This window comes from Lineus longissimus, chromosome 10 (assembly GCF_910592395.1).
Source record: "Lineus longissimus chromosome 10, tnLinLong1.2, whole genome shotgun sequence".
NCBI lineage: Eukaryota > Metazoa > Nemertea > Pilidiophora > Heteronemertea > Lineidae > Lineus > Lineus longissimus.
In genome coordinates, this window is record NC_088317.1 from 11,855,769 (window position 1) to 11,880,899 (window position 25,131).

The window sequence follows — 25,131 nt, forward strand, 5'->3', positions numbered from 1 at the left end:
AAAAAACAGATTTTTTTGCAAAACATGTCTTCTCTTTATTGTCAATGAACAGTAGATCAAGTAAAAATTTATATATGACCAGTTACTGATCGATATTGATCGATAATCAAACACTACTTATCGAGATTTTCAACGTTCTATAACATCAACCTTTGTCCTTTAAATTTGGACTTTTGAAGCAAGGATACTCAACATGTATGCCTATATGATCAAACATAATGATATAAACATGAATACTGATTGATTGGTTATTGATTAGCGATTAATTGGTTATTGATAAGTGATTTTTGGCCAGATTTTAGCCGATTTTTTTCCTTTTCAAGTCCACAACACACTTTGCCAGCGAAACTAACTGTTCTAGATCTCTAAGTTTTACAGTCAAGAGAGTATTTACTCAGCAGCATAGTCATGTTTGGTGTGCCAGAGTTCGAAGCATGGCATAATACACAACCCGGGCTGGCTTGGACACTTCGCACAGATGAACTTTGTCGCACGTCGGACGCCTTTCTTTGTGCACACTCTGCATCTTGCCACTGGGTTCTTCCAAGTATCACTGTCCGGTTTCCAGGATGGAAAGTGGCGCTCTGTCAGCCTTACAATCGTCTCAACTCTGTTGACATTGGCAGCCGCCCCAGCATCGTCTGGGTTGGGGAAGATAAGGGACCCAATAACCTGGAAAAAAGTAAAAAACATGTGACATAATGTGATAAATATTATTCCTTTTTATAACATCCTTGAAGACATAAACTTACCTCATGAGAGAAGGCTAGGAATGCTTGGTTTCCTCCCTGTTTCTTGTGCAGAATATGGGCATTCAGAAGGGCAACTTGGATGAGATGGAACGCCAGCTTCTTGTACCATTTGACTGTCTTTCGGGCAGCATTGTAAGGTTTGATAATGTGCACATTCGTCAAGGAAAGAAAGAATTGAAATAAGAAATTGAGATAGGGAACAAACATTACTAAGTTGCTGGTATGGTACTGTTTGAAAAGGATATCTGATCTTGGAAATCAACGCCTCCCATCAATTTATTGTAATCCGTTACTGCCTTCGGCTTCCTCAGTCTTGGCGCTTCATCCCGACGTTGGCCTCTTGCTCTCACAGCAACAGTTTCTTCTGTGTGAATAGTGGTGAGGACATGAACCATCTTTCTGTCATGAAACTTGATGAGCAACAGCCTACCAGTCTGGTACCCTCTAATTTGCCCAGCTGGGATGTTGACATTTCGTATGGCTCTGTCAACCTGGTTCTTTCAAATAGTTCCACAGGCATTTGTCAGTCGGTGAAACAGGTACAAGAACAATCTGTGTGTTGTGTAGAAGTTGTCGACATAAAGCTTGTAGCCTTTATCAAGAATGGGAAGCAAGAGGTAGATCACCATCTTTTCTGCTTTGCTGAAGTTGGCTGTTAGCGGAGGTAGATCATTAGCCAGGTCTCGAGTAGGATCTTCCCTTCCTGTGTAAATACGGAAGCGATAGGTGTAGCCAGTTGAGGACTCGCACAGCAAGTATATCTTGATTCCAAAACGAGCACGCTTCAGAGGAATGTACTGACGGAAAACCAATCTCCCCTTCCAAAGAAGTAAGGACTCATCGATGGAAATGTTCTCATTTGGGAGGTAGACTCTTTGGAACACATCGAAGAGTTTATCAATAAGGGGTCGCAACTTGTACAGACGATCTCGGTTGTTGTTGATGCGATCTGGCTCATTGGCTGATTCATTCAAATTAAAGAACTTCAACATCAGTGGATACCTGTTTCGTCCCATGACTTGTCCAAAGATGGGGGTCCTGTACAGACCATCTGTTGACCAATACAAATGAATGCAAGGCTTCTTCACGATGCCCATGAGCAAAGTCAGTCCCAGAAACCTTCTCATTTCCAGCCTATCAACAGGCCTCCACTCCCGGACATGTGAATACCTCGGCAGATTATCTACCCCCCCCCTTGAGCAGTAATATATTCGTCTGCAAAAAGATTGGTTTGGGTGATGATGTAGTCTATCATGTCGTTCCCAACAAACAACTCAAAATAGTCAATAGGTTTGATATCCTTAGTGTTGACCGTTACACCTGCTGCCCCAGTAAATGGATGAACAGTTGGTTGTTCCATCGCCGCCGGTCTCCAATTTAGCTCTGGCATGACCCAATCGTCACCACCATCAGATCCAGATCCGTCATCAGATCCGTCATCAGATCCATCATCATCCCCATCACTAGGCCCGTCATCACCAGGACCGGCATCATCCCCATCATCAGCAGGACCGGCATCATCATCATCATCATCGTCATCATCAGTGATGTCCATGGGCCTACGGTTGTAATCTGCACTAGTACTAGCGACGGCAGCAGGCATGATCTTGCGGGCAACTCTGGCCCTGGGCCTAAGACTATCGGTAGGCGTACGTTTAGTGGACGTACTGGGAGTGGGACCAGCAATTGGGGTGGACCTCAAATGTGCTAAAGGAACTAAGTCTTCAGGGGCCCACTCCTCTTCACTGCTATCATCATCACAAGCAGCGTCTCTATCACACCGGTCATCGTTCAAATCATCCTGAACCATTGATGCTGGAAACTGCAAATCAGTTTCATCAAGGTCATCGACCCCATCAAGACACTCCTCACCACTAGTGTCATAGTCTTGAGAGTCCTCTTATATCCTAGAAAGGGCCTCCTCCACCCCAAACTTAGCCCACGAGCTCATATTCAACGTAAAATAATACAATAGAAACGATCCAGAAAGTCACGATACACGCCATGTGCTTCTCAAGAGACTTCCTGATTCAGCGCCAAAAATAATCAAAAGTTTCGCCATCTATATATTTTAGGTCAAACTAGAAGCTCTCATGCCATTTCATACAACCCATATCAACTCCATACACCGATCAAATAACTATAGGCTATACCTAATTATGTACAGAAAATAATAAGGCAGCGACCGAAAAAACCGTGCAGCGGTAAAAACTTGACTTCAATAGCTGCCACTATTGTTGTCGCCGGTATTCAACTGGTTAAGCCACAGCATTTGTTTACTCATCTTTTCAAATAATCACACATTGTGTCAACGGACACTCATACATCCACGATTCTGTCAGTGTTGCAGCGAATATGCGTGAGTGGAGAACTTAGAAAAAAATTATTATCAATCAAAGGTGGCCGATGGACAGAAATTATGGTGTTTTTTCACACCTTATGGTGTCGTGGAGATTTTGCAATAAAAGGGGCATCTTTTACTAGAGAAATCATTCACTCTTTGAGTTCCAAAGTGGTCCCGTCATTCAACTCAACATCACATGCAAAGACCGATCAGTTAATAACTTTCAAGTTTCTACGCAAGATGTTCCACGGGAACTTCAACTCCACTATCGGACGATTTTGGCATAACCTCTAGCTATTAAGGACACCTGGGCCCAGTCCCATGGGTGTCCGCAATATAGAGGTTGTACTGTATATTCATATTCATGGACATTTTTATTTGTAACCAAAGTTCTACGTAAATTCTTTTAAGCGCGGTAATCAGTTCCTGTCACCTAGCACAAGGAACACTCTCAAGAGTCACTCTCTGTCACCTAGCACAAGAAACAGTCTCAAGAGTCACTCTGTATCACCTAGTACAAGGAACAGCCTCAAAGAGTCACTGTGTGTCACCTAGTACAAGGAACGGTCTCAAGAGTCACTCTGTGTCACCAAGCACAAGGAACAGTCTCAAGAGTCACTCTGTGTCACCTAGCACAAGGAACAGTCTCAAATTTAGATTCTATTTGGTGCATACACATTGTCATGTCCTCTTGAGACCATTCCTTGTACTAGGTGACACAGAGTGACTCTTGAGACTGTTCCTTGTACTAGGTGACGCAGAGTGACTCTTGAGACTGTTCCTTGTGCTAGGTGACACAGAGTGACTCTTGAGACTGTTCCTTGTGCTAGGTGACACAGAGTGACTCTTGAGACTATTTCTTGTGCTAGGCGACAGAGAGTGACCCTTGAGACTGTTCCTTGTGCTAGGTGACGCAGAATGACTCTTGAGACTCTTGAGACATTCTGCGTCACCTAGCACAAGGAACAGCCTCAAGGGTCACTCTCTGTCGCCTAGCACAAGAAATAGTCTCAAGAGTCACTCTGTGTCACGTAGCAAAAGGAACAGTCTCAAGAGTCACTCTGTGTCACCTAGCACAAGGAACAGTCTCAAGAGTCACTCTGCGTCACCTAGTACAAGGAACGGTCTCAAGAGTCACTCTGTGTCACCTAGTACAAGGAACGGTCTCAAGAGGACATGACAATGTGTATGCACCAAATAGAATCTAAATTTGAACACCGACTCACCTCTGTATCCAGATTTTCCATTCTTGCTATTTTTGCATGTCGGTCATACTCCAAAAAATACTCGCGCAATGTTTGACATGATTTCTGTTCAAGCTCCATTGCAGAAGATGTTTCAGTGGATGGACGAGTCAACTCCTGGAAAGTGATTGAATTGTATTTTTATTATGACAAAAAACATATTTAATATACAAAGATGAATTGAGCCGGGGCTAAGGTCCCAAAGGGGACATTAGCAGCCCTGGCTGTACAGTTTGGTACATACATATATTCTATATTTTAGCCACAAGGCAATATGAAAAAGAAAGGAAGAAAACGCAGGGGAAAAAACAAAACAAAAAAACCAAAACACACTAGCTATGTAACAGCAATAACAACTAGTATTGGGCAATTCGCCTAACAGCAAATTGCAGACCATATCCCTGGTGAAAGTATTTTGTCATGTTGAGAAATTAGGTTTGCACCAGGATATGACCAGATAACCTGAATAACCAGCTGAATTAGGTTGTGACAGTAGGTGCATCATAAATACTAGAATTAGCGATGGTTCTGGGACTGCAACAACTCAGCATGGATGGTCAGAATCCAGCAGACAACAAGCAAATGTAATCTGAATCTCAACATCTTTCGTATCTTTTGATGAGTTTTCTGGTCGAGTGAGGGAAACCAGTTGGCCATCTGATATGGCTGGTGGGGATGAAAGCTCCCAATGTTGGGACGACCAATAATACATTGCGTCTCCACAGTATTTATATTATAATACCTCCCTCCATGCACACATGGTTCTGCTGCCAATTTTTTCTTCAAATGATCTAGGTGTCAATCATGCACTTGTGGGTACTGGCACCACGTAGGTAACTTCTGATCTGATCTTAAGTGGCAGGTTTTTGGTGCTTTGTCCTGGTGCTCATTTTTAAGATGACAAAACACTATCACCAGGGATATGGTCTGCAATTGCTGTTAGGAAAGTCACAACCTGGGGACAAAAAATAAATGTGATTTAGACTTCGCATTCCTTTGAAGTGTAGGTTGCGACATCCCAGGCCATTGATGCATGCATGGTCACAACATAGGGGCAACCGGGAATCATGGCAAGGATTTTTAAAACCATTCTTTTGAGGTGTAGATTGTGATGCGAGGGAAGTGTCTTGATCTCTACATAAAATTCCTTCGACATGGTGCAACAAACCAGTCCAGTAGATATATACATGGTCATAGCATACGGCATCGAGACAACCAGTATGCAAGGTTACGGCCAGGCCCAAGGGGTATGACCGATCAGCACTAAGAGTAAAAACGTAACATGCAATAATATCTTTTTAAACTAACTGCCACAGTAGGTTTATTTATTCAGTCTTTTTGAAGTAAAAGTATTACAGTAAAAAAGAACGAAATACGGCTGGAATATTATACTGGTTTGTCTTCGGACGGCAAATTCAGCACTGCACCGATGTCAAGGTTAAGATGGTTATACGACTTTGCCTCATCAGCTCCTCGTGGTCAAGGCTCCTATATCCGTGACTGATGCGGTCGCAGAACAGAACAGATGCTGATCATCCCCGTCAGGCTGTAAAACAGAGCGAGGAAATATTTTAACTTCACCAGAAGTTTTATCATTCATTATTCAGACCAACAGACACTGACTACCTGCTAATAGTCTATGAATTTCATTGTCATAATTTAGAACAAACACTTATCACCTTTGCTGACAATATTTTCAGAAGGTGTGTATACATTCGTGTGTCCATTTACACTGCACGTGTATACGTGCTTTACTGTACATTTCTACAGGAGTGAGCAGGATGTACAGAAAAACGATCTCCAAAACTGTTGCTTTCAGCACTCGCGACACGTTAAGCGAGGTTTCAGCAATTATTTTCAGTGAGGATATATCTCATGTGTAGAGTCTGGGTGATTTTGAGACATTCTTAGGTGTTTAAGGCGCACAGTTTGATTAAACTTGCCCGAATTCGTAATTTTTTTGATGAATGTATATCCGCCATTGCGGGGATCTGGAAACTTTTGGATGACAAGTTTGCCTCAAAAAATGGACGTGCTCCCTATAATCACCCAAACTAACAGCGAATATATATTCTTAAGATCCTTTTCTTGACCTCTGATGAGTTAATTTTGTCTGATGCAGTGTTTCAACACAAATTTGAGGGCGATTACAATCACGAAAAATTCACACTCACCCAGTCTAGAATGCGTAGACGAAATGTCTGTTGGCTCTTCCATGTAGCGGGTATTCTCCCACCTGTTCAGGTCGGGACAGATCAACGTTGAGCAACTTGCCTAATCGGTAAAAACGCGGGAGGCAGTGCTAACCGGAACGGTTCAGAACCAGCGATTTTCATCAAAAATCACCCGAAAACTAAAAAAGTAAGCAACGGCTGCAAAAATAAAGTACACGTTGTTCGTTAGCAGGTTATGAAACGTAACCTAACCAAATTTCAGGTCATTCCGTGCGGCAGTTTCGGAGATACGTGTCAAAAACCACATCCCGCGGGTCCTGGCGATCGGCTCAGTAAAAACAATAGACCATATCCACGGAGTTGTGGATATGGTCTAATCACAAAAAAGTCTAAGTGACACCAAGGAGTTCCCCGGTAAATTTGGCTGCGCGAGAAACAATCTTTTGATTGACTATACATGGGAACGCTTGGTGCCCATGAAGCAAAATGACAAGCTTTTGGTTTAGGTTTAACCCCTTCGCTACCGAGGCAAGTGGCATGCCCTGTACCGAGATATTTTACCAGTTTTATGCCTAATGGCGTATGAATACTTAAAAAAAATTGTAGCTCCTTTATTATTCATCATAGACTAATAAAACCATACATTTTTGTAAAGCTGATTACCTTGGCTATCGATTGGTGTTGTTTCCTGGTATCAATTGGGTAAGAGGTGATCCATAATCAATTATGATCAATACTTTTTGATTGATTATGCTAAATTTATTGATTTTCTGATTTGAACAAGTATAAAACTGTAATTGATGAACTTACAACCTATAAATGATATGCAGAACTCGTTGCTAACCTTTGGCTATTGTCTATCACTGATATCGATTGATTACCGATATTGATTGATCAAACATGATATTTTCGACGTTTTTCAACAGTGTTTTTTCAATGAATTAGGATCATTACAAAGCATCATTGGCTTTATTTGATGATTGACCTACAATATACTGTTCACTGATTCATCAGTAATCGATAGCCTATTGGTTATTGATTATCTATCGATTATTGATTGATCAGTGATCGGAATGTGATTGGTTTTTCAAAAAATGTCAATTTTTTCAGGTCAAGTATTCAGTCCCCATGTTCACTACTCACATACTCTTGTGAGTCCTCCAGTATCATAGAAACCGCCGCAGCCAAGTCAACACGCCCACGTTTCGCCATGTTATTCACAATACAATGCGGTATCTGTGGCAGTAATACCGCCAATTTATATGCTAATCGCCTCGTGTGTAGTAACGGCAAACACATGCCAATTTAACCACAGCGCCATCTTAGAACGATGAATGAAACTAAATATAGTCTGCTACAGACACCAGGGACATCAATACACCGTGCAATAGTGTCTAACGTGTACCGGGAGTTCTATACTAAAACGTTGGTAGAGGCACGATATATCGTCCCTACTAGGTATACGGGAGACAAATTATAGGGACGATATATCGTCCCTACTAGGTACGCAAGGGGTTAAAGTGAAAAATACATGATTAAAGGAAGGCAGTTGTCCAAGGTCCTGAAGAAGGCCAGCTCTGATGTTTTGAGCAAGAGTGCATTGTAAGAAGAGGTGTTTTGTTGTTTGGGATCTGTAACCACAGGCACATGATGGATCAATATCAAAATTATGAGTAAAATGAAATGGCCAGGGCCATTGTGCTCACCTCATGTGGAGGAAAGATGGATAAAGAGCATGGTATTGTGTCATGTAGTGTTAGGTTTGATGTAGGTCCAAGCAATTACAATTTCCCCAAAATGGCAAATTTACAGTACATTCGACCTCTGTGACCTTGAAAAGTAGGTCAAATCAAAGAAGACCCGGGTGACACATTGAATGGTTGTTAGAATTAGATGTACCTATGATATAAAATTGGTGCCAATCGGGCAAGTCATTACTAGGAATAATGGCATTTTGAAGAATTTAGGATTTGGCCCCCTCCCTGGAGGCCAAACGGCAAATCAGATCGCACCAAACTTCGGTACCTAAGATCACCTGACCAAGGGGTACATGTGTACTTAATTTGTGATCAATAGTCATTGCAGTTAAGAAACGTGCCATAGTTACGGCCTGACGGCGAATTTACGCCATTTGACCTCTGTGACCTTGACAAGAAGGTCAAATTAAAAACCTGTGTGACATATACTGTATGGTGGTTAGATGTACCCATCATATCAAATTGGTGGCAATCGGGCAAGAAGTTAAGGAATAATCACATTTTTAAGGTTTTTGGATTTTGCCCCCTGGTGGTCAAGTGGTGAATCATATTGGACCAAACTTCGGTCCCTGAGATCACCTGACTAAGGGGTAAATGTGTACCAAATTTGGTATCAATAGTCATTGCAGTTTAGAAACGTGCCATCGTTACATCCTAACGGCTAATTTACACCATTTGACCTCTGTGACCTTGAAAAGGAGGTCAAATCAAAAACCCGGAGGATATATGATGTATCTTTGCTAGAAGTACCTACCATATTTTTTTCAAAAATTCCTGACTACTATTAAGGGAGATATTGCATATTTTCACTTTTAACGTTTGGCCCCCTGGTGGCCAAACCATGAAACGAATCGGACCGAAACTTGGTCTCCAAGGTGTCATTACATAAGGGTACATGTGTACCAAGTTTCAACTCAATAGCTCTAACAGTTACGAAACGTGCCCTGCTAACGGACGACGGACGACGACGACGACGACGACGACGACGACGGACGACGGACGCCACGGTATGGGATAAGCTCACCTCTGCTAAGAGGTGAGCTAAAAATGATGTTTGAAAGGAGGTCACATTTGACCTTATTGAGGTTTATTTCCTCGGAGCGAGATAAGTCCAGTCTTTTTGTAGTACATACGTCTGCTTTGCCTCTCAAAAAGGTTCTGAGTTTGAATATAAAAGAATTACGCGTGTAACTTTGTTTGATGTGCGTGGGTACAGTTTCCCAAACTTTGATGGCACTCGAAATGGTAGATTTACGAAAGCGGACAGACGTATTAGCAGGGAGTACAAATTGCCTGACATTGCGTATTCTGCGATCTTGAACTGGATCTACATACGACTGCACTAAATTGATAAGGGTTGGTGGCAGAGAAGTAGAAGAGTAATCATACATGAAAACCATTTTCTTTTCCTTCCTTCTGTCTTCAAGGCTCATCCAGTCAAGACACTTGAGTACTTTATGACGATCAGGGCAGCTCTATAGTGAATTTTATCCAACTGACCTAGGAGACCCTGGTAAGCCGAGTCAAAGATGACTGCACCATAATCTAGATGCGGGAGGATATAAGACATCTAAATTTTTTCAAGGTGTCTTGACCGGACAGTTCTTTTTAGAGCTACAAGAGGGTTTAACATATTATTGCTCTTTTGAATAACAATAGCTAGGTGTTCGTTAAATAACAAACACTGATCCAAAGTGAACCCAAGGTGCTTGTGTGAAACTTTCCGAGGAATAACCCCTCCATTCAAGAATAAGTCTGGATGTATCCGTAAATGTCTACGTGCATTGTAGAATATTACTTCAACACTTTTAGCAGTTTCCAAATTTTTGACCATGAATCTAAGCCATCGAGATCACTTTGGATAAGTCTGTTAACATGTTCTAAGTCATCACCCGGTCTTACTGGGTAAAATAAACTACTATCATCCGCATATAGATACAGGCAACAATTTTAGACTTCATCCTTCAAGTCATTAATGTATATTAAAATGAAATGGCCAGGGCCATTGTGCTCACCTCATGTGGAGGAAAGATGGATAAAGAGCATGGTATTGTGTCATGTAGTGTTAGGTTTGATGTAGGTCCAAGCAATTACAATTTCCCCAAAATGGCCAATTTACAGTACATTCGACCTCTGTGACCTTGAAAAGTAGGTCAAATCAAAGGAGACCCGGGTGACACATTGAATGGTTGTTAGAATTAGATGTACCTATGATATAAAATTGGTGCCAATCGGGCAAGTCATTACTAGGAATAATGGCATTTTGAAGAATTTAGGATTTGGCCCCCTCCCTGGAGGCCAAACGGCAAATCAGATCGCACCAAACTTCGGTACCTGAGATCACCTGACCAAGGGGTACATGTGTACTTAATTTGTGATCAATAGTCAATCAAGTTAAGAAACGTGCCATAGTTACGGCCTGACAGCGAATTTACGCCATTTGACCTCTGTGACCTTGACAAGAAGGTCAAATTAAAAACCTGTGTGACATATACTGTATGGTGGTTAGATGTACCCATAATATAAAATTGGTGGCAATCAGGCAAGAAGTTAAGGAATAATCACATTTTTAAGGTTTTTGGATTTTGCCCCCTGGTGGTCAAGTGGTGAATCATATTGGACCAAACTTCAATCCTTGAGATCACCTGACTAAGGGGGTAAATGTGTACCAAATTTGGTATCAATAGTCATTGCAATTTAGAAACGTGCCATCGTTACATCCTCACGGCCAATTTACACCATTTGACCTCTGTGACCTTGAAAAGGAGGTCAAATCAAAAACCCGGAGGATATATGATGCACCTTTGCTAGAAGTACCTACCATATTTTTTTCAAAAATTCCCGACTACTATTAAGGGAGATATTGCATATTTTCACTTTTAACGTTTGGCCCCCTGGTGGCCAAACCATGAAACGAATCAAACCGAAACTTGGTCTCCAAGGTGTCATTACATAAGGGTACATGTGTACCAAGTTTCAACTCAATAGCTCTAACAGTTACGAAACGTGCCCTGCTAACGGACGACGGACGACGACGACGACGACGACGACGACGGACGCCACGGTATGGGATAAGCTCACCTCTGCTAAGAGGTGAGCTAAAAAGTAGAGGACCTAATATAGATCCTTGAGGTACTCCACAATTTATGAAGCCAGGAGGAGATGGATGTGAAAAACTTCCTTCTATTTTAACCTGAAGGCATCTGTTGGATAAATATGACCTCATAAAGTCCAAAAGAGTACCCTGAACACCATATGCATACAATTTTTTCATTAACAAATAATGGGGAACAGAATCAAATGCACCAGATATATCAAGGAAGACACCACGAGTTTCAATAGAGTTATCCATGTTGGAGAGAATCATATAAACCAATTCTGTTAACTGATTTTGGGTGTCATGACCAGGGAGGAATCCAGATTGGTGTTTATACAATAAATCGTTGTCAAATAGATGTTTCAACATCTCATTATAGATAAGCCATTCAAATACCTTAGATAGTGAATTCAAGAGCGTTACTGGTCTGTAATTTGCTGGACTTGTCTTTAAACCTTTATTTTTATAAATGGGTACCACTATACCGGCCTTCCAACACTGAGGAAAGGAGCCGTTGTTCACTAACCTTTGAAACAAACGGCTCAGTGGTAAATCTAATGAATATGCCACAAGTTTAAGCATTCTGTTGGTAATACAATCTTCACCTCCTTGTTTGGAGGGGTCAAGGCCAGTCAGTAGCTTCCTTACCGCATCTCGGGTAATAGTAACGTTGTCAACAACCGACTGAGTGCGAGGCGGGAAATCAAGCACAACAGATTCATCATAACCAGGGTGAAACTTATTCATAAAACTTTGAAGGAAAAATTGGGCCTTTTCTCTGTTCATTGAGAGAATATTATTAGGCACATCCAATGAGGGAATACCAGAGCAGAACCGTTTACCTAGGAGTTGCTTGATGATAACCAGTAGTTCTTACTCCCAGATGAATTAACATCAAGTGAATTACATAGTCTATTATGGTAAATATTTTTGGCTGTAGCCACTAACTCACTAACTTATCTAGCACTATCCTTATAGCTTCTATAATTTACCTCAGTCCGGTTCTTAAACATCTTTTTGTACATTTTATTCCTCTTATTGATGGCTTTTTTTACCCCACCATGAAACCATGGCAGACCTTTAGGCTTTAACACTTTGTCATAGTGCGGAATGTGATGAAGAAATATATCCTTTAGTGCAGTGATGAAAGAGATGGTAGCATTGTCTGTATCTACCAAGTTACCAAATGCGTCCCAGTTGTATTCCGAGACAGCCGCATTTAGACTTACAACATCTACCTCAGAAAATTTCCAAATACGCTTAGTAACAGGTGAAGTACAATATGAAGTCGAAGTATTGATAGTGACAGCTAATGAGATTGGTGAATTCACCTCCCAATTCAGAACTAACCCTGGTGAATTTGTAAAAATTAAGCCTAGGCACATCTTGCTAATTCTAGTCGGTTCATTAATCAGCTGAGTTAGTGAATGCATAATCGAAACATCATACAACTTATTTCCTTCACACGTATTAGCATCATCTGCCCACCACATTTTACAGCGAGCGTTAAAGTCCCTGCCAATTAAAACGGCATCCGCCTTGCACTTCAGAGAAGCCTGTACCTCTCGATCCAAGTTATAGAGAAAGGCATCCCTCTCTGCTGCAGATTGTGAGGGAGAATGGTAGTACAGGCCCACAAGAAAAGTATTATGTTTTGAATTAATCTCAAGCCAAAGGCAAGCATCGTTTCCCCCTTCTAAGTCCAAGCGCCTTTCAAATAACAGGGATTGGTGTACGTAAATAAGAAGACCACGCTCTTTTGTTTTATACAATTTAAAGGTAATGTCGTGATATCCATCAATGCCAATAACATTTTCTTTTAAGTTACAACCAGCTTCACTAATACATGCTACATGGATCTTCTCCGATTTTAATCTTGCACCAATATCCGTCCTCAGCCATCAGGCTATTTACGTTGGTGAAAAGCACTTTAAGAGGCACATTTGGACCTGGATTTCTCTCTACATCATTTGCCAGGATCAATAAATATTTTGTGAAGTATGGATTAAAAACAGAGGCTGAGTGAAGGAAGACCCGGCACTGATAAAACAAGTAATGTAGTCAGTGTGGCACCACACAGGATACACCCAATGGAATATTTGACTCTGAAGTATTCCCATGCACAGTTCATTACAGCAAAAGGAATTAGGGCCACTACTAAAAGCATAATTGCCACTAAAGTCATACCGAACGCCAGTAATAATACGAATAATACTTCTGACGGAAAAGCCAATCCAATAGTTAACCGACTGCAGTAGACAGCAACATTAAACAATGTAACAATAATTAATTTGGAAAGTGATCAGAGATTTTGAGATAAAGTGGCCAGGTTTGTTATAACTGCCAACTCAAGCCACACCAATGGTACAGCCCAAGTTTAAACACAAACCAGGTTTCCCACCTCTTTCCAGAATCTACCCATGACAAGGGCAACAAGGGAATCAGGCCCGAAATTGGTCACCTCGAAGATCAAGGCCAAAATCAATTGGGTGCCTCTCTCCCATCCCACTCCTACAGCTAACAGTCCGGAATTCTAATTCCAAGATGGCAGCCTGATGGTCATACTGGTTATTGGATCTGGCCAAAAATTTATCAGGACACGATCAAGGACATAGAAGTAATGCACATTGACATGTTTGCAAGACACTAGATGATTTGACTGCCACCGCCACAAAATCCTGTCATGTGGTCTCGGAGATTCTTAAACAACATCTAGGCCTCTAGTCTGCCATCTGCTTTGCATTACAAACTTTGAAAACACTTTGACTCTTGGTTGGCTGTAATATCTTCTGTGAGGAATTACTGTATAAAGATACCCGATAGATGTTGACACATTTCTATGTTAACCATGTTCACCAGATGAATCAGACGAATCAATGACATTCATCTGAAGATCACAGAGTGAAGGTTTTTTGAGATACGACCCATAAAGTATTTTCTGAACTAGACAGACCTGTCTGAAAATTAGGTGTCACTGACCTAAACATTTGTTACCATGTACATATATTTTATAGCTGACCTCATATCATATTTGAAAAGTCTAGGGCAAATAATGAGAAAACCTCAGGAAATTTAAGACTTGGCCTTGAAATATCAAAAGGGTCAGAGTCAAGGTCACAACAAGTGAAAGTCAAGGTAATGACCCACACATGATTTTATGACCTTGACCTACTTGCACCTGAGAAGCAAGATAAATCACTTACTGTTAGATTCATACCATACCAACGATTGATTGCAGAGATGAGTTTAGCCAAGACTCTCATAAGCAGGAATGCATCCTCTCCATGGTGATCATCAAGGCAGAGGAAAACCTGTAAAAAATTGAATGCAGAGTTCTAACACCAGGCCTGGTTATTCAAAAGCATCCTTGAATGAATAAATTATCTCAGTTTATCACATTGAGCCTTTTGCTGTGGGTGATGTTCTTAACCCGCCATGAGCATGACCCAATGATGTGCGGAAAATGTACATAGCACATCCGTCATGCCTTAGTAATATGTTAATTCACCAGCACTTGGTCACACCCTCTCTAAATGTGCCAAAAGCTCACAGGGAATATTAGTTTCATCCTAATATTATAGATGGTGACAATAATGAGTAGTTTCGGCACTCTGATATAAAGTCACCTATTTTGTTAATTATTTGTATCCATTGTCAGCACATGCCGAAAAATTATTTGTATCCATTGTCAGCTGCCGAAAAATAGCAGCGACAACGTGAAAAGCATTGACATAAATACTGAAGAGCCCGGCTTTGAAAACCCAGCCAAGAGGCAAAAGCATGCAGTCCAGTTGGAAGGCAAAATAACAGCTGTCTCTAATGATACAGACTAAACCTGCTGCATATTATAGTCTTTCAGTATTTGTCTGATAGCTCAAATGAGCAGGGCCCTTTGTGCTCACTTGCTGTCAGAGACATGGCTCGATGGCCTCTGAAAGCTGAATCGTCGCTAAAACTCTTTCCCTGCGTGACCACTTTTCGGCCAGCACCATCCTGTGCTGACAGTGTAATATGAACTGTGGAAACTATTCAAGCGTGTCACCACCTGCATATGAAATGAACTGTTCCCAGAGCATGTTTGGTATTTTCAGAGAGGGTGTGACCAAGTGCTGATGAATTAAAATTTTAAGTCATGGGGCTATGAATATGATGTATTATGCACATGAACAGAGGCAAAAGGGTTCAATAGTAACTTGTTGATAGTGATTGAGAAGACTAAGGATTTGAATATTAAGAAGGTCGTACATGTAGCTCAGCGGTTTGTATGTAAAAGGCATGCTCATTTAGATTCATGCCAGGTTTAGGGATTCCATCATTTCACACAGCCCGGCTCAGAATAAATATTCTCCAATCAGCATAACTTTGTTGGCCTGTTTCTTTTTTCAAATGCCACACATAATTTGTATTATTTCCTTTTCTGATTTTTCAACAAAAAAACAACAAATACATTTGGAAAGACCTTCAGACAAACGGCATTAGCAGATTGGCAAGAAAAAGTTACCTCGTGAATAGTATCTTTGAGATATGACAGCAACTGTTGACCCGAGAGATCAAACATCACCCCAAGGACTAATGGCGCCCTCATGGAGGACGAGAAGTGACGCATCTTGAGCGAGATGGTGTGCATGAGATAGTCAATGTTAGAGCAGATCATGTCACTGATGCAACTGAAGATTGAATGGGTAGTGTTTTAGCTCAATAGCCCTAAAAAGGAACAACCAGGTTTTTCAAACACCTGTGATATTTCAAACACCTTCAAATAATATACACCTGGTTAGCGCCATTTTGAAGAAGCTCTTATAATCTCTGAAAAAAGATGCCAGATGTCAAATATCACTGTATCATGCTGAGTTCCTGCAAATTTACAAAGGGGCACTTTCATCAAAACATCCGAAACGAATATCGAGTGGCGCCCTCAACTTCAAGGGTTAGGCCTAACAGAATGAATATCTTGTTTCCACTCACAGCGCAAAAAACATTAAGGATTGGACTGTTGAAATAACTTTTTATTTTATTTTATAATCTTTATTAGAGACTAAGGTGCATGAATGGCGATGAAAAACAATCTGGCGATGGTCACCATGTGGGTGAAAGTTCTCATGAACTTTGGCCAATGTTTGTGCATAGCTGATTCATTTTAATTACTGCCATTGATCAAATTGCATTCAGAATAGGCTGTTTTCCGACCAGACTTTATCCTTTTACCACTGAAGAGATTGTCTCTTTTGAACAAGACATTCAAAATATAGCATAAAACTAGCTCACCTGTAACCTGTTTTATCACAGATTGTCTGTATGGTATAGAGTGCCGTCCGACTGATAGCCAGTGTGTCATCACCCCGCTTCTCCAGGAGTGGGTACAGCACCACCATCATTAATGGGGAGAAACTCCCTCCAAGCACCTGCCAGAATATTTTTCTTGAGTGTTCTTTAGTTGCACAAATTTTACACACTTCCTACTGATTTTGTAGTTTTGGGGTGAGAAATAAGGGAGTAATAGTATGAAGTCACAAACGTCTTAAATCCAGTATCTTGGGAAGCCTATTTTCCCATAAATCAAAGATGGCCACCGTAGGTCACGAACGCTTGTAATTTTGGACAAGAACTCCCTTAGCTTACACCCAAACGTCGTGAAATGTTCACGAATTGAGTAAAATGGACTAAAATGGCAAGCTTTTTTCGTTAATTATCAACATATTTTATTTTGATGAGTTTAAACCTCACTGGACCCCACTGGATGTCAGCTGATACTATTCAGGATGAACCCTAAAGTTAAGGTAACAAAAAAAAAAAAGATTAATCAAGATGAATTTACTCACCATTGCAAAGTTGGCTATTCCCTCAACTAGAAGACAAATTTGCTGTATATTGCTGTTTATAGTGAGTAGAGTTGGTGAGAGGTTGCTCTTTGGAGATATACTTGTACATGCCAACATCTGAGTCAGGTCTGTCGTGCTGCTTGGCTTAAGGGTTCCAGTCCAGGCTGTAATGCCTGTGGAAACATTATACAGCATATCGGACATATACAGCTCAGCCAGAGAACTGAAATTAGAGAAAAAATTCAGAAACATATTATTTTTATCTAAGAAGCCTGATAGCTGCTGGTTACGCAAAAGGGCCGGAGTTCAATCCAAGGGAGAACGCAGGATAGTATAACAGGAGTAAGTGGCTTGAAGATTGAGTTGCTACAGGAGATCCTCTCAATTTAAGGAGAAGATTTCTTGAGATATGATTTTATACGATTTTTTAAACAAGACCTTGAAGGGGTACGCTGTTCGTAATTACTTGTGGTCCAGTTAAATAGAAATCCACTAATACACAATGCTGTAGTGCAGTTATTGTGAATACAAATTAATTTAAACTTACTTTCATATTATTTGTATATCAGTCTACACAATGGCAATGTTGAAATTTATATTTAGTATTTATTTCGCAATTGGACTTTTTTAAATTCAAATACAAACTCAAAATGTTTAACCAAGTAGGCCACATTCCCCTCCATCCTTGACAAAATGCAGAGATGTCTACCGGTACAGGTAATAGGTGTCAAGAAATAAATTTGAAGAGTCCAGAACAAAATGGAATGGGGCGGGGTTTGGCAATAAAAACTCCGATAGAATTCATGAAAACAATGCACTGGTTACCGCTCCACATACATTTAGATCTATAGGAAAACGGGTAACTGAGAAATATGGTACATGCATTTTTTGTAAGTACAAGCCTAAAGCAAGGGTTAAACATATATAACAATTGTTTCGAGAGGATGAAGCAGCACCAACCTTATTGTATCCACGAGACAGCGTTGATCCTCTGTAACATCTGAGCAAGTCTGGTCCCCACAGCAACCCAGGATGATTTCATTCAGGATGAGGATGGCTTCTTTCCGATACAGGCGAGAAGTCAGAATCTGTTCCGTAAAGTAGTCAACTAACAGGCTCAAATCACCTTAAAACAAGAGCAACAATCTTTGAGGAATCTAAGTCAGCACAGAGGATACTAAATATGTTATGTTTAGGGCGAATATATTCCCCCAATACATAACACTGACAAAACCAATGGAATGTGACTTTGGGTAGGCAGAACACATTTGGCCAGGAGGGGTTGTATTGACCGTGAAAACCGCAAAAAAGCGGTCGTACCTCGAATAGACGTTGGATGGCGCTTTACATGTTTTTCGACGAGCGGTCGTGCCTCAAATAGACGTCTTCACATGTTTTTGTAAGCGGTCGTCGCTCGCGCAAACTTGTCTTGCATGTTTTTCTGAAAGAGGACGTCGGCGAACGTGGTCGTACCTCAAATAGACGTCTTCACATGTTTTTGTAAGCGGTCGTATCACATATAGACGTTGGGTGGCGCTCGCGCAAACTTGCCTCACATGTTTTTGTGAAAGAGGACGTCGAAGAACGCGGTCGTATATAAAAACAGATGTTGGGTTGCGCTCGAGACGGCTTGTTCACATTGAATGAAGACTTCAATTGCGAGCGCCACGCAACGTCTGTTTTGATATGCGACCGCGTTCTTCGATGTCCTCTTTCACAAAAACATGCAAGACAAGTTTGCGCGAGCGACGCCTGCTTACAAAATGAAATGGCCAGGGCCATTGTGCTCACCTCATGTGGAGGAAAGATGGATAAAGAGCATGGTATTGTGTCATGTAGTGTTAGGTTTGATGTAGGTCCAAGCAATTACAATTTCCCCAAAATGGCCAATTTACAGTACATTCGACCTCTGTGACCTTGAAAAGTAGGTCAAATCAAAGAAGACCCAGGTGACACATTGAATGGTTGTTAGAATTAGATGTACCTATGATATAAAATTGGTGCCAATCGGGCAAGTCATTGCTAGGAATAATGGCATTTTGAAGAATTTAGGATTTGGCCCCCTCCCTGGAGGCCAAACGGCAAATCAGATTGCACCAAACTTCGGTACCTAAGATCACCTGACCAAGGGGTACATGTGTACTTAATTTGTGATCAATAGTCATTGCTGTTAAGAAACGTGCCATAGTTACGGCCTGACGGCGAATTTACGCCATTTGACCTCTGTGACCTTGACAAGAAGGTCAAATTACAAACCTGTGTGACATATACTGTATGGTGGTTAGATGTACCCATGATATCAAATTGGTGGCAATCGGGCAAGAAGTTAAGAAATAATTGCATTTTTAAGGTTTTTGGATTTTGCCCCCTGGTGGTCAAGTGGTGAATCATATTGGACCAAACTTCGGTCCCTGAGATCACCTGACTAAGGGGTAAATGTGTACCAAATTTGGTATCAATAGTCATTGCAGTTTAGAAACGTGCCATCGTTACATCCTAACGGCCAATTTACACCATTTGACATCTGTGACCTTGAAAAGGAGGTCAAATCAAAAACCCGGAGGGTATATGATGCACCTTTGCTAGAAGTACCTACCATATTTTTTTCAAAATTTCCCGACTACTATTAAGGGAGATATTGCATATTTTCACTTTTAAGGTTTGGCCCCCTGGTGGCCAAACCATGAAACGAATCGGACCGAAACTTAGTCTCCAAGGTGTCATTACATAAGGGTACATGTGTACCAAGTTTCAACTCAATAGCTCTAACAGTTACGAAACGTGCCCTGCTAACGGACGACGGACGACGACGACGGACGACGGACGACGGACGCCACGGTATGGGATAAGCTCACCTCTGCTAAGAGGTGAGCTAAACATGTGAAGACGTCTATTTGAGGTACGACCGCGTTTTCCGACGTCCTCTTTCACAAAAACATGAAAGACAAGTTTGCGCGAGCGACGACCACTTACAAAAATAGCATCGCAAAGCGAGCATAACCCCTCAGCCTATTAAGGTTGAAGGTGAGATAATGGTGAAGTTGGCTTAGTGGAGTGGCTAGTTTGCATATGGAAATTAAAATTGTGGAAACCTATTTTGAGGATGTGAGCGTGGCGGCCATATTGAATTTCGAATCCCGCGCTGATTTTCGAAAGGAACCTTCCCCTTACAAAACTGCATTAGGCCTACACTCACTAAAAATTGATTCCATCCTCCAAGCCGTTCTCCTCGAAATTGACGGAAACCGATTTCAAGCACGTTGCCCTGGTGACCATATTGAGAATCAGAACGAGCCTGTTTTCGAAAGGAACCTCGCTCTAGTCACCCCCAACGTACATACCAATGAAATGACCAGGGCCATTGTGCTCACCTCCCTCACAGACACGTTATTGTTTTTTTATTGAAGCCACCTGTTGGCCAAACTAGTAAGCAAGCTGGACCAAAATTTAGTCTACATGGTATTATAATATATGTACCAAATTCAAGTCAAAAGCTCCAGTAGCTACCAAACGTGCCATCATCGACCAAATTACGCTATTTGACCTCTGTGACCTCGAAAAAAATTAGGTCAAATCAAAAAAACATGTACCTATGATAAAACTTTGGTGATGATCGAGCCCTTAGTTAGGGAAATAAAGCACTTTTTGTGTTTTCAGTTTGAGCCACCTGCTGGCAATAACAGGAATTGAACTGGACTGAATTTTGGTCTCCCAGGTGTCATTACATAGGGGAACATATGTACTAAGTTTCAAGTCATACGACAAAAATTACCAATGATCAAGCCATTTCAGTGTTTTAGATTTTGGCCACCTAGTGGCCAAACTAGGAATTGAACCGGACTGAAATTTCGTCATAAAATAGGGTTACCTGGTGGTAAAATCAGGAATTGAATCGGATCCGTCTCCTAGGTATCATTACATAGGGGAACATGTACCAAGTTTCAAGTCGATAGCTCCAGCAGTTACAAAACGTGAATTGCTAACGGCCAACGACGGACGGACTCTTGTATTAGGGACACACTTGGAAGTGACAAATGCCATCCTTAATAGAGTGGTGGCCTGATTACAGAGGTCATAATGAATGGAAATAGCCTATTTAAGACTAAAATCAGTGTCAGGGAGGGTGTCCTGCTAACAGAGGACTTCGCTATTAACCCTTTCGCTGCGGATGTACGCCAACTGGCGACTCAAATAAAAATGTCTATCGTGCGGCCGTAGGCCGGTTGACGAATTCGCCTATTTTGATTCCTATGTGTTATAGACTGATATGCAGTTCTGTAAATGTCTGATAGATGGCAATATTGTTTCATTTATTAGTGGTCCTCCATGGAATTAGAATGGTAGAGAACAATAGAAATTTTGGGTTCCGCAGTGAAAGGGTTAAGGCAATACTCTGATTACATCTTCTCATGTACAAAATACAAAGATTCAAGAAAAACCAAACTTTGAAGAAATCGGCCCAATAGTTTTTGCACAGCGCCCCAAAAGGGCAGTGTCAGTGACATTTACTTTATATGAATCCGACTATAGGCCTAACTATAAAAAGCACTGATGACAGCTGTGCTACACTTTTATCATTATCATCATCTACTTTAGTCAACCAGCTCAGATGACCTTTCTTGGGGCAGTGATCGGTAACGGTGAACTCCTTCCGACCCAACGGGCAAATGTTTACATTCGTGTCTCCGTGTATCATGGATTCATGTGTATACTAACACCATTGTTGTGTTGACACACTGACTGTGTACATTTCTACAGCGACGAAAAACGATCACAAAAATGGTTCTTTTTAAGCACTCGTGACATGTTTACAAAAATTAAAGCAAGTGTTTTTAGTAGAGGTTTACCTAATGAGTAGCGTCTGGGTGATTATAAACCATTAACTTGTGTTTAAAAGCCCACATTGTAACGAAAGGTTCCGGCTTGACGCTAAGCGCCCAGCCATACTCTCGAAACTTTGGGATCGTCAAATGCAATGGAAATCACATAATTTCTGACACACACTGCTACAATTCATCATTTTATTGTTCTTTCACAGTATTATTACGCCACCCCGATTCGCAAGGCAGCTTGTACCAACTGGCTCTGCATTGACTATCCCCATTCCAAGCCGAAGAACAGTGTGACAAGTTTCTCATTTTACCTTCCAATCACAGTCAAAATTTTCTAAAACAACCGGCAATGAGGACAAACTAATAATCTCAAACCAATCACAAGAATGTAATCAACACATACGACCTCATCCGAAGAGCGCATGATTAAGTTTTAGCATTGATTCAAGGTGATTTAATTCCTTCTTCGTCTCGCTTCAAATTCATAAAATGGCTGTCTTCCATACTTGTAGTATGCAGATCTAGTGGCGCAGTACAACACTGCGCATCTGGGATACCTGACGGATTGCCTCGAACCGCGAAATTCAAAACTGCTGGCAATGTGCCAACTGACATTTTGGCACAATACCGCCACCTAGTTATATGAAACGAAATTAATCTATTTAATATCGAAACCTCTATATCAGGCCGACCTCTAAAACTTCATTTCAAACTTCAATCTGCTGGAATAAAGAAAATGGGCTTTTTTAACCTGGACCTACTTATACCTGAATAGTAGGTCACACTGACCTAAATCCGTGTCAACATGTAGAGATGCCCAATAGGTGTCTACATATCAAATTTAGAGAGTCTATGACCAATAGCAAAAAAACGTGCCATGATCAGAGAAATTTTAGAGTTCTGCCTCTGTGACCTTAAAATGAAGGTCAAATCAAAAACCAGTGTGATATGTGATGTACCTTTATTAGATACACCCACCATAAAATTTTCATCGCTCTAGCTTTAACCATAAGCTTCAAAATGACAAAAATAGGTTTTCAAAGAGCGCCCCCTATATGGCAGACCAGCAGTCAAATTGCGCTGATTTTCATTCTGAAGGAAGGTCTTGCCTAGGGGTACCCACACACCAAGTATAAACTTTCTGGGGCAAGCGGTTAAGAAACGTGCCACACAGGATACGGACGACGACGACGGACGACGACGACGGACGACGACGACGGACGACGACGACGGACGACGACGGACACAGGGCTATCGTATAGACTCCCCTAACCGTGAGCCAAAAATGAATTTGATCGGACAAACGGTTCGCCTCGAAATTGACGGAAACCGATCTCAAGCAAGCCGCCCTAGTGGCCATATTGATAATCGGAACGCGCCCGTTTTCGAAAGGAGCCTCGCTCTAGTCACCCTCAACGTACATACCAAAAATGAATTTAATCAGACGGTTCTCCTCCAAATTGACGGAAACCGATTTCAAGCACGCCGCCCTGTGAGCATATTGACAATCAGAACGAGCCGGTTTTCAAAAGGAACCTTCCTCTAGTCATCCCCAACGCACATACCAAAAAAAATCATGATTTTAGCTAGCATAATTCCTGAGATATAGCCGAAAGTAGTTTATCGCATGAAGCGCCCCCTGGGGCCAAGTGTAGGTCGAAAACCGTCAAAACTGCCAAAAGGCACAATGGTACCATAAGACCTTCAAACCACCCAGAGATGAAATGCCCAGCATTTGTGGTTACGGATATACGGGAGAATCCAACTTACCTCGACGCGAGTCCATGTCATAAACATTTTTCTGAGTTCTAATAATACCGTAATGTAGTAGGGGTAGCATGGTAGATCGAACAGCTTGTATTACCTAATGGTGGTCTTCATGGGCATGCCTTTTGTAGGCCTTTAGTCCCTCAATAGAATGATGTGAAGGCTAGAAATTTCTGTGGGGCAGGACTTCAACTTGTCCAGCGCGCAAGATTGAGGGGTATAATAATCGTAAACGATCGTAAAAGCTTTAGTTACGAGGCTTGGGTATTAGGACGACTAGATGAAATAATTATAGTGAATAACCGTAAGCCACAATTTGTAGTGGGATTACTTTATTCTGTAATACACTATTAACCTTTTATTCAAACACAATGTACGGTAACGAAATCATTTAATATGTACTGAGCAGACTACTCGTCATTTTCAGGGTCAGAAAGGAACTCTAAACCATCAACGTGCTCTTCATCTTCAATAACTAGGTCATTGATACCGATATTAGCATGTTCTGCCACAAGGCCACTTACACGCCAGGCAACACGCACTGCCTCATCAACAATTCTCTCCCACGCTAGTCCAATCATTCTTACAACTTCTCTACGCGATATAGGCGGACAGTTTCCGTCATCGTCAGTATTTCCTACCTTCCACGCCTTCCAGATTGCCCTCAGTCTCGATTTAAAAGCATACATGATCGTTAAATCCAGTGGTTGGACACGCGAAGTACAACCTCCGGGAACAAAGTCCAAGCCGCCACCCAAGTTCTCTACTGCTTCTCGAAACAGTCCATTAAGGTGAGCGGGATACCGGTCCACAACTAGCAAAAATGCAGCTCCATCAACGAAGTCGGTGAGCACTGTTTCAGCCCATTGAACTAACGATTCGATTCTAGCCCATCCATTTGGGCTGGATGTTAACTGAAGAGAAATATGCAAAATGTTCAGTTCTTCATCGACGGAAATCTAAAAAGTTTTACTAGATTACAGCTTTCTCAGTTACTACTCCAATAGCCACACGGAAAGAGCGGATTTTTACCTAGTAAGATTTTGTGTTGATATGACTTACCCTAACGTTTTCGGGTGCATGCTCCCCCAGTTCTTGCATAACACGTCCGTGCGGAACTAGTCTACTGAAATTTATCTCGGCAATTCCTTTCCTCCCATCAGCTGCAATCAGTAAAGTGACTGTACATCCTTCTTTCGGGTTGCCCCTGGAAGATGGGATATCGGTGTCGCGGTTTCCTTTGTTGTCCATCGAGTAGTTCGGAGAAAAGTCATAATGGACGAACGTTTGATTCATATTGAAAAGATGATCTGGTTGAATGTTCTGTTCTCGTGACGTGTCTGCA

General features: G+C 41.4%; 1 protein-coding gene across 5 annotated transcripts in view; it reads right to left on the reverse strand.

Annotated features, from left to right (window-relative positions):
- The window catches only part of LOC135494754 (TELO2-interacting protein 1 homolog), a 412,060-nt gene that overhangs the window by 246,525 nt on the left and 140,404 nt on the right, over nt 1-25,131 (reverse strand). For 4 of the 5 annotated variants that reach the window (XR_010448433.1, XR_010448431.1, XR_010448432.1 and 1 more), the window contains exons 13-18: nt 18,148-18,313; nt 17,188-17,410; nt 16,634-16,770; nt 15,870-16,035; nt 14,572-14,679; nt 4,323-4,457 (exon numbers count right to left, since the gene is read on the reverse strand). Coding sequence is in view for 2 of the 5 variants with exons in the window: in XM_064783023.1 (XP_064639093.1) it covers nt 4,323-4,457; nt 14,572-14,679; nt 15,870-16,035; nt 16,634-16,770; nt 17,188-17,410; nt 18,148-18,313 (935 nt within the window). In the remaining 3 variants the exon portion in view is untranslated. Of the gene's footprint in view, nt 1-214; nt 673-752; nt 870-4,322; nt 4,458-14,571; nt 14,680-15,869; nt 16,036-16,633; nt 16,771-17,187; nt 17,411-18,147; nt 18,314-25,131 lie in introns of those variants that run through there. The other variant, XM_064783024.1, reaches the window with a different exon arrangement.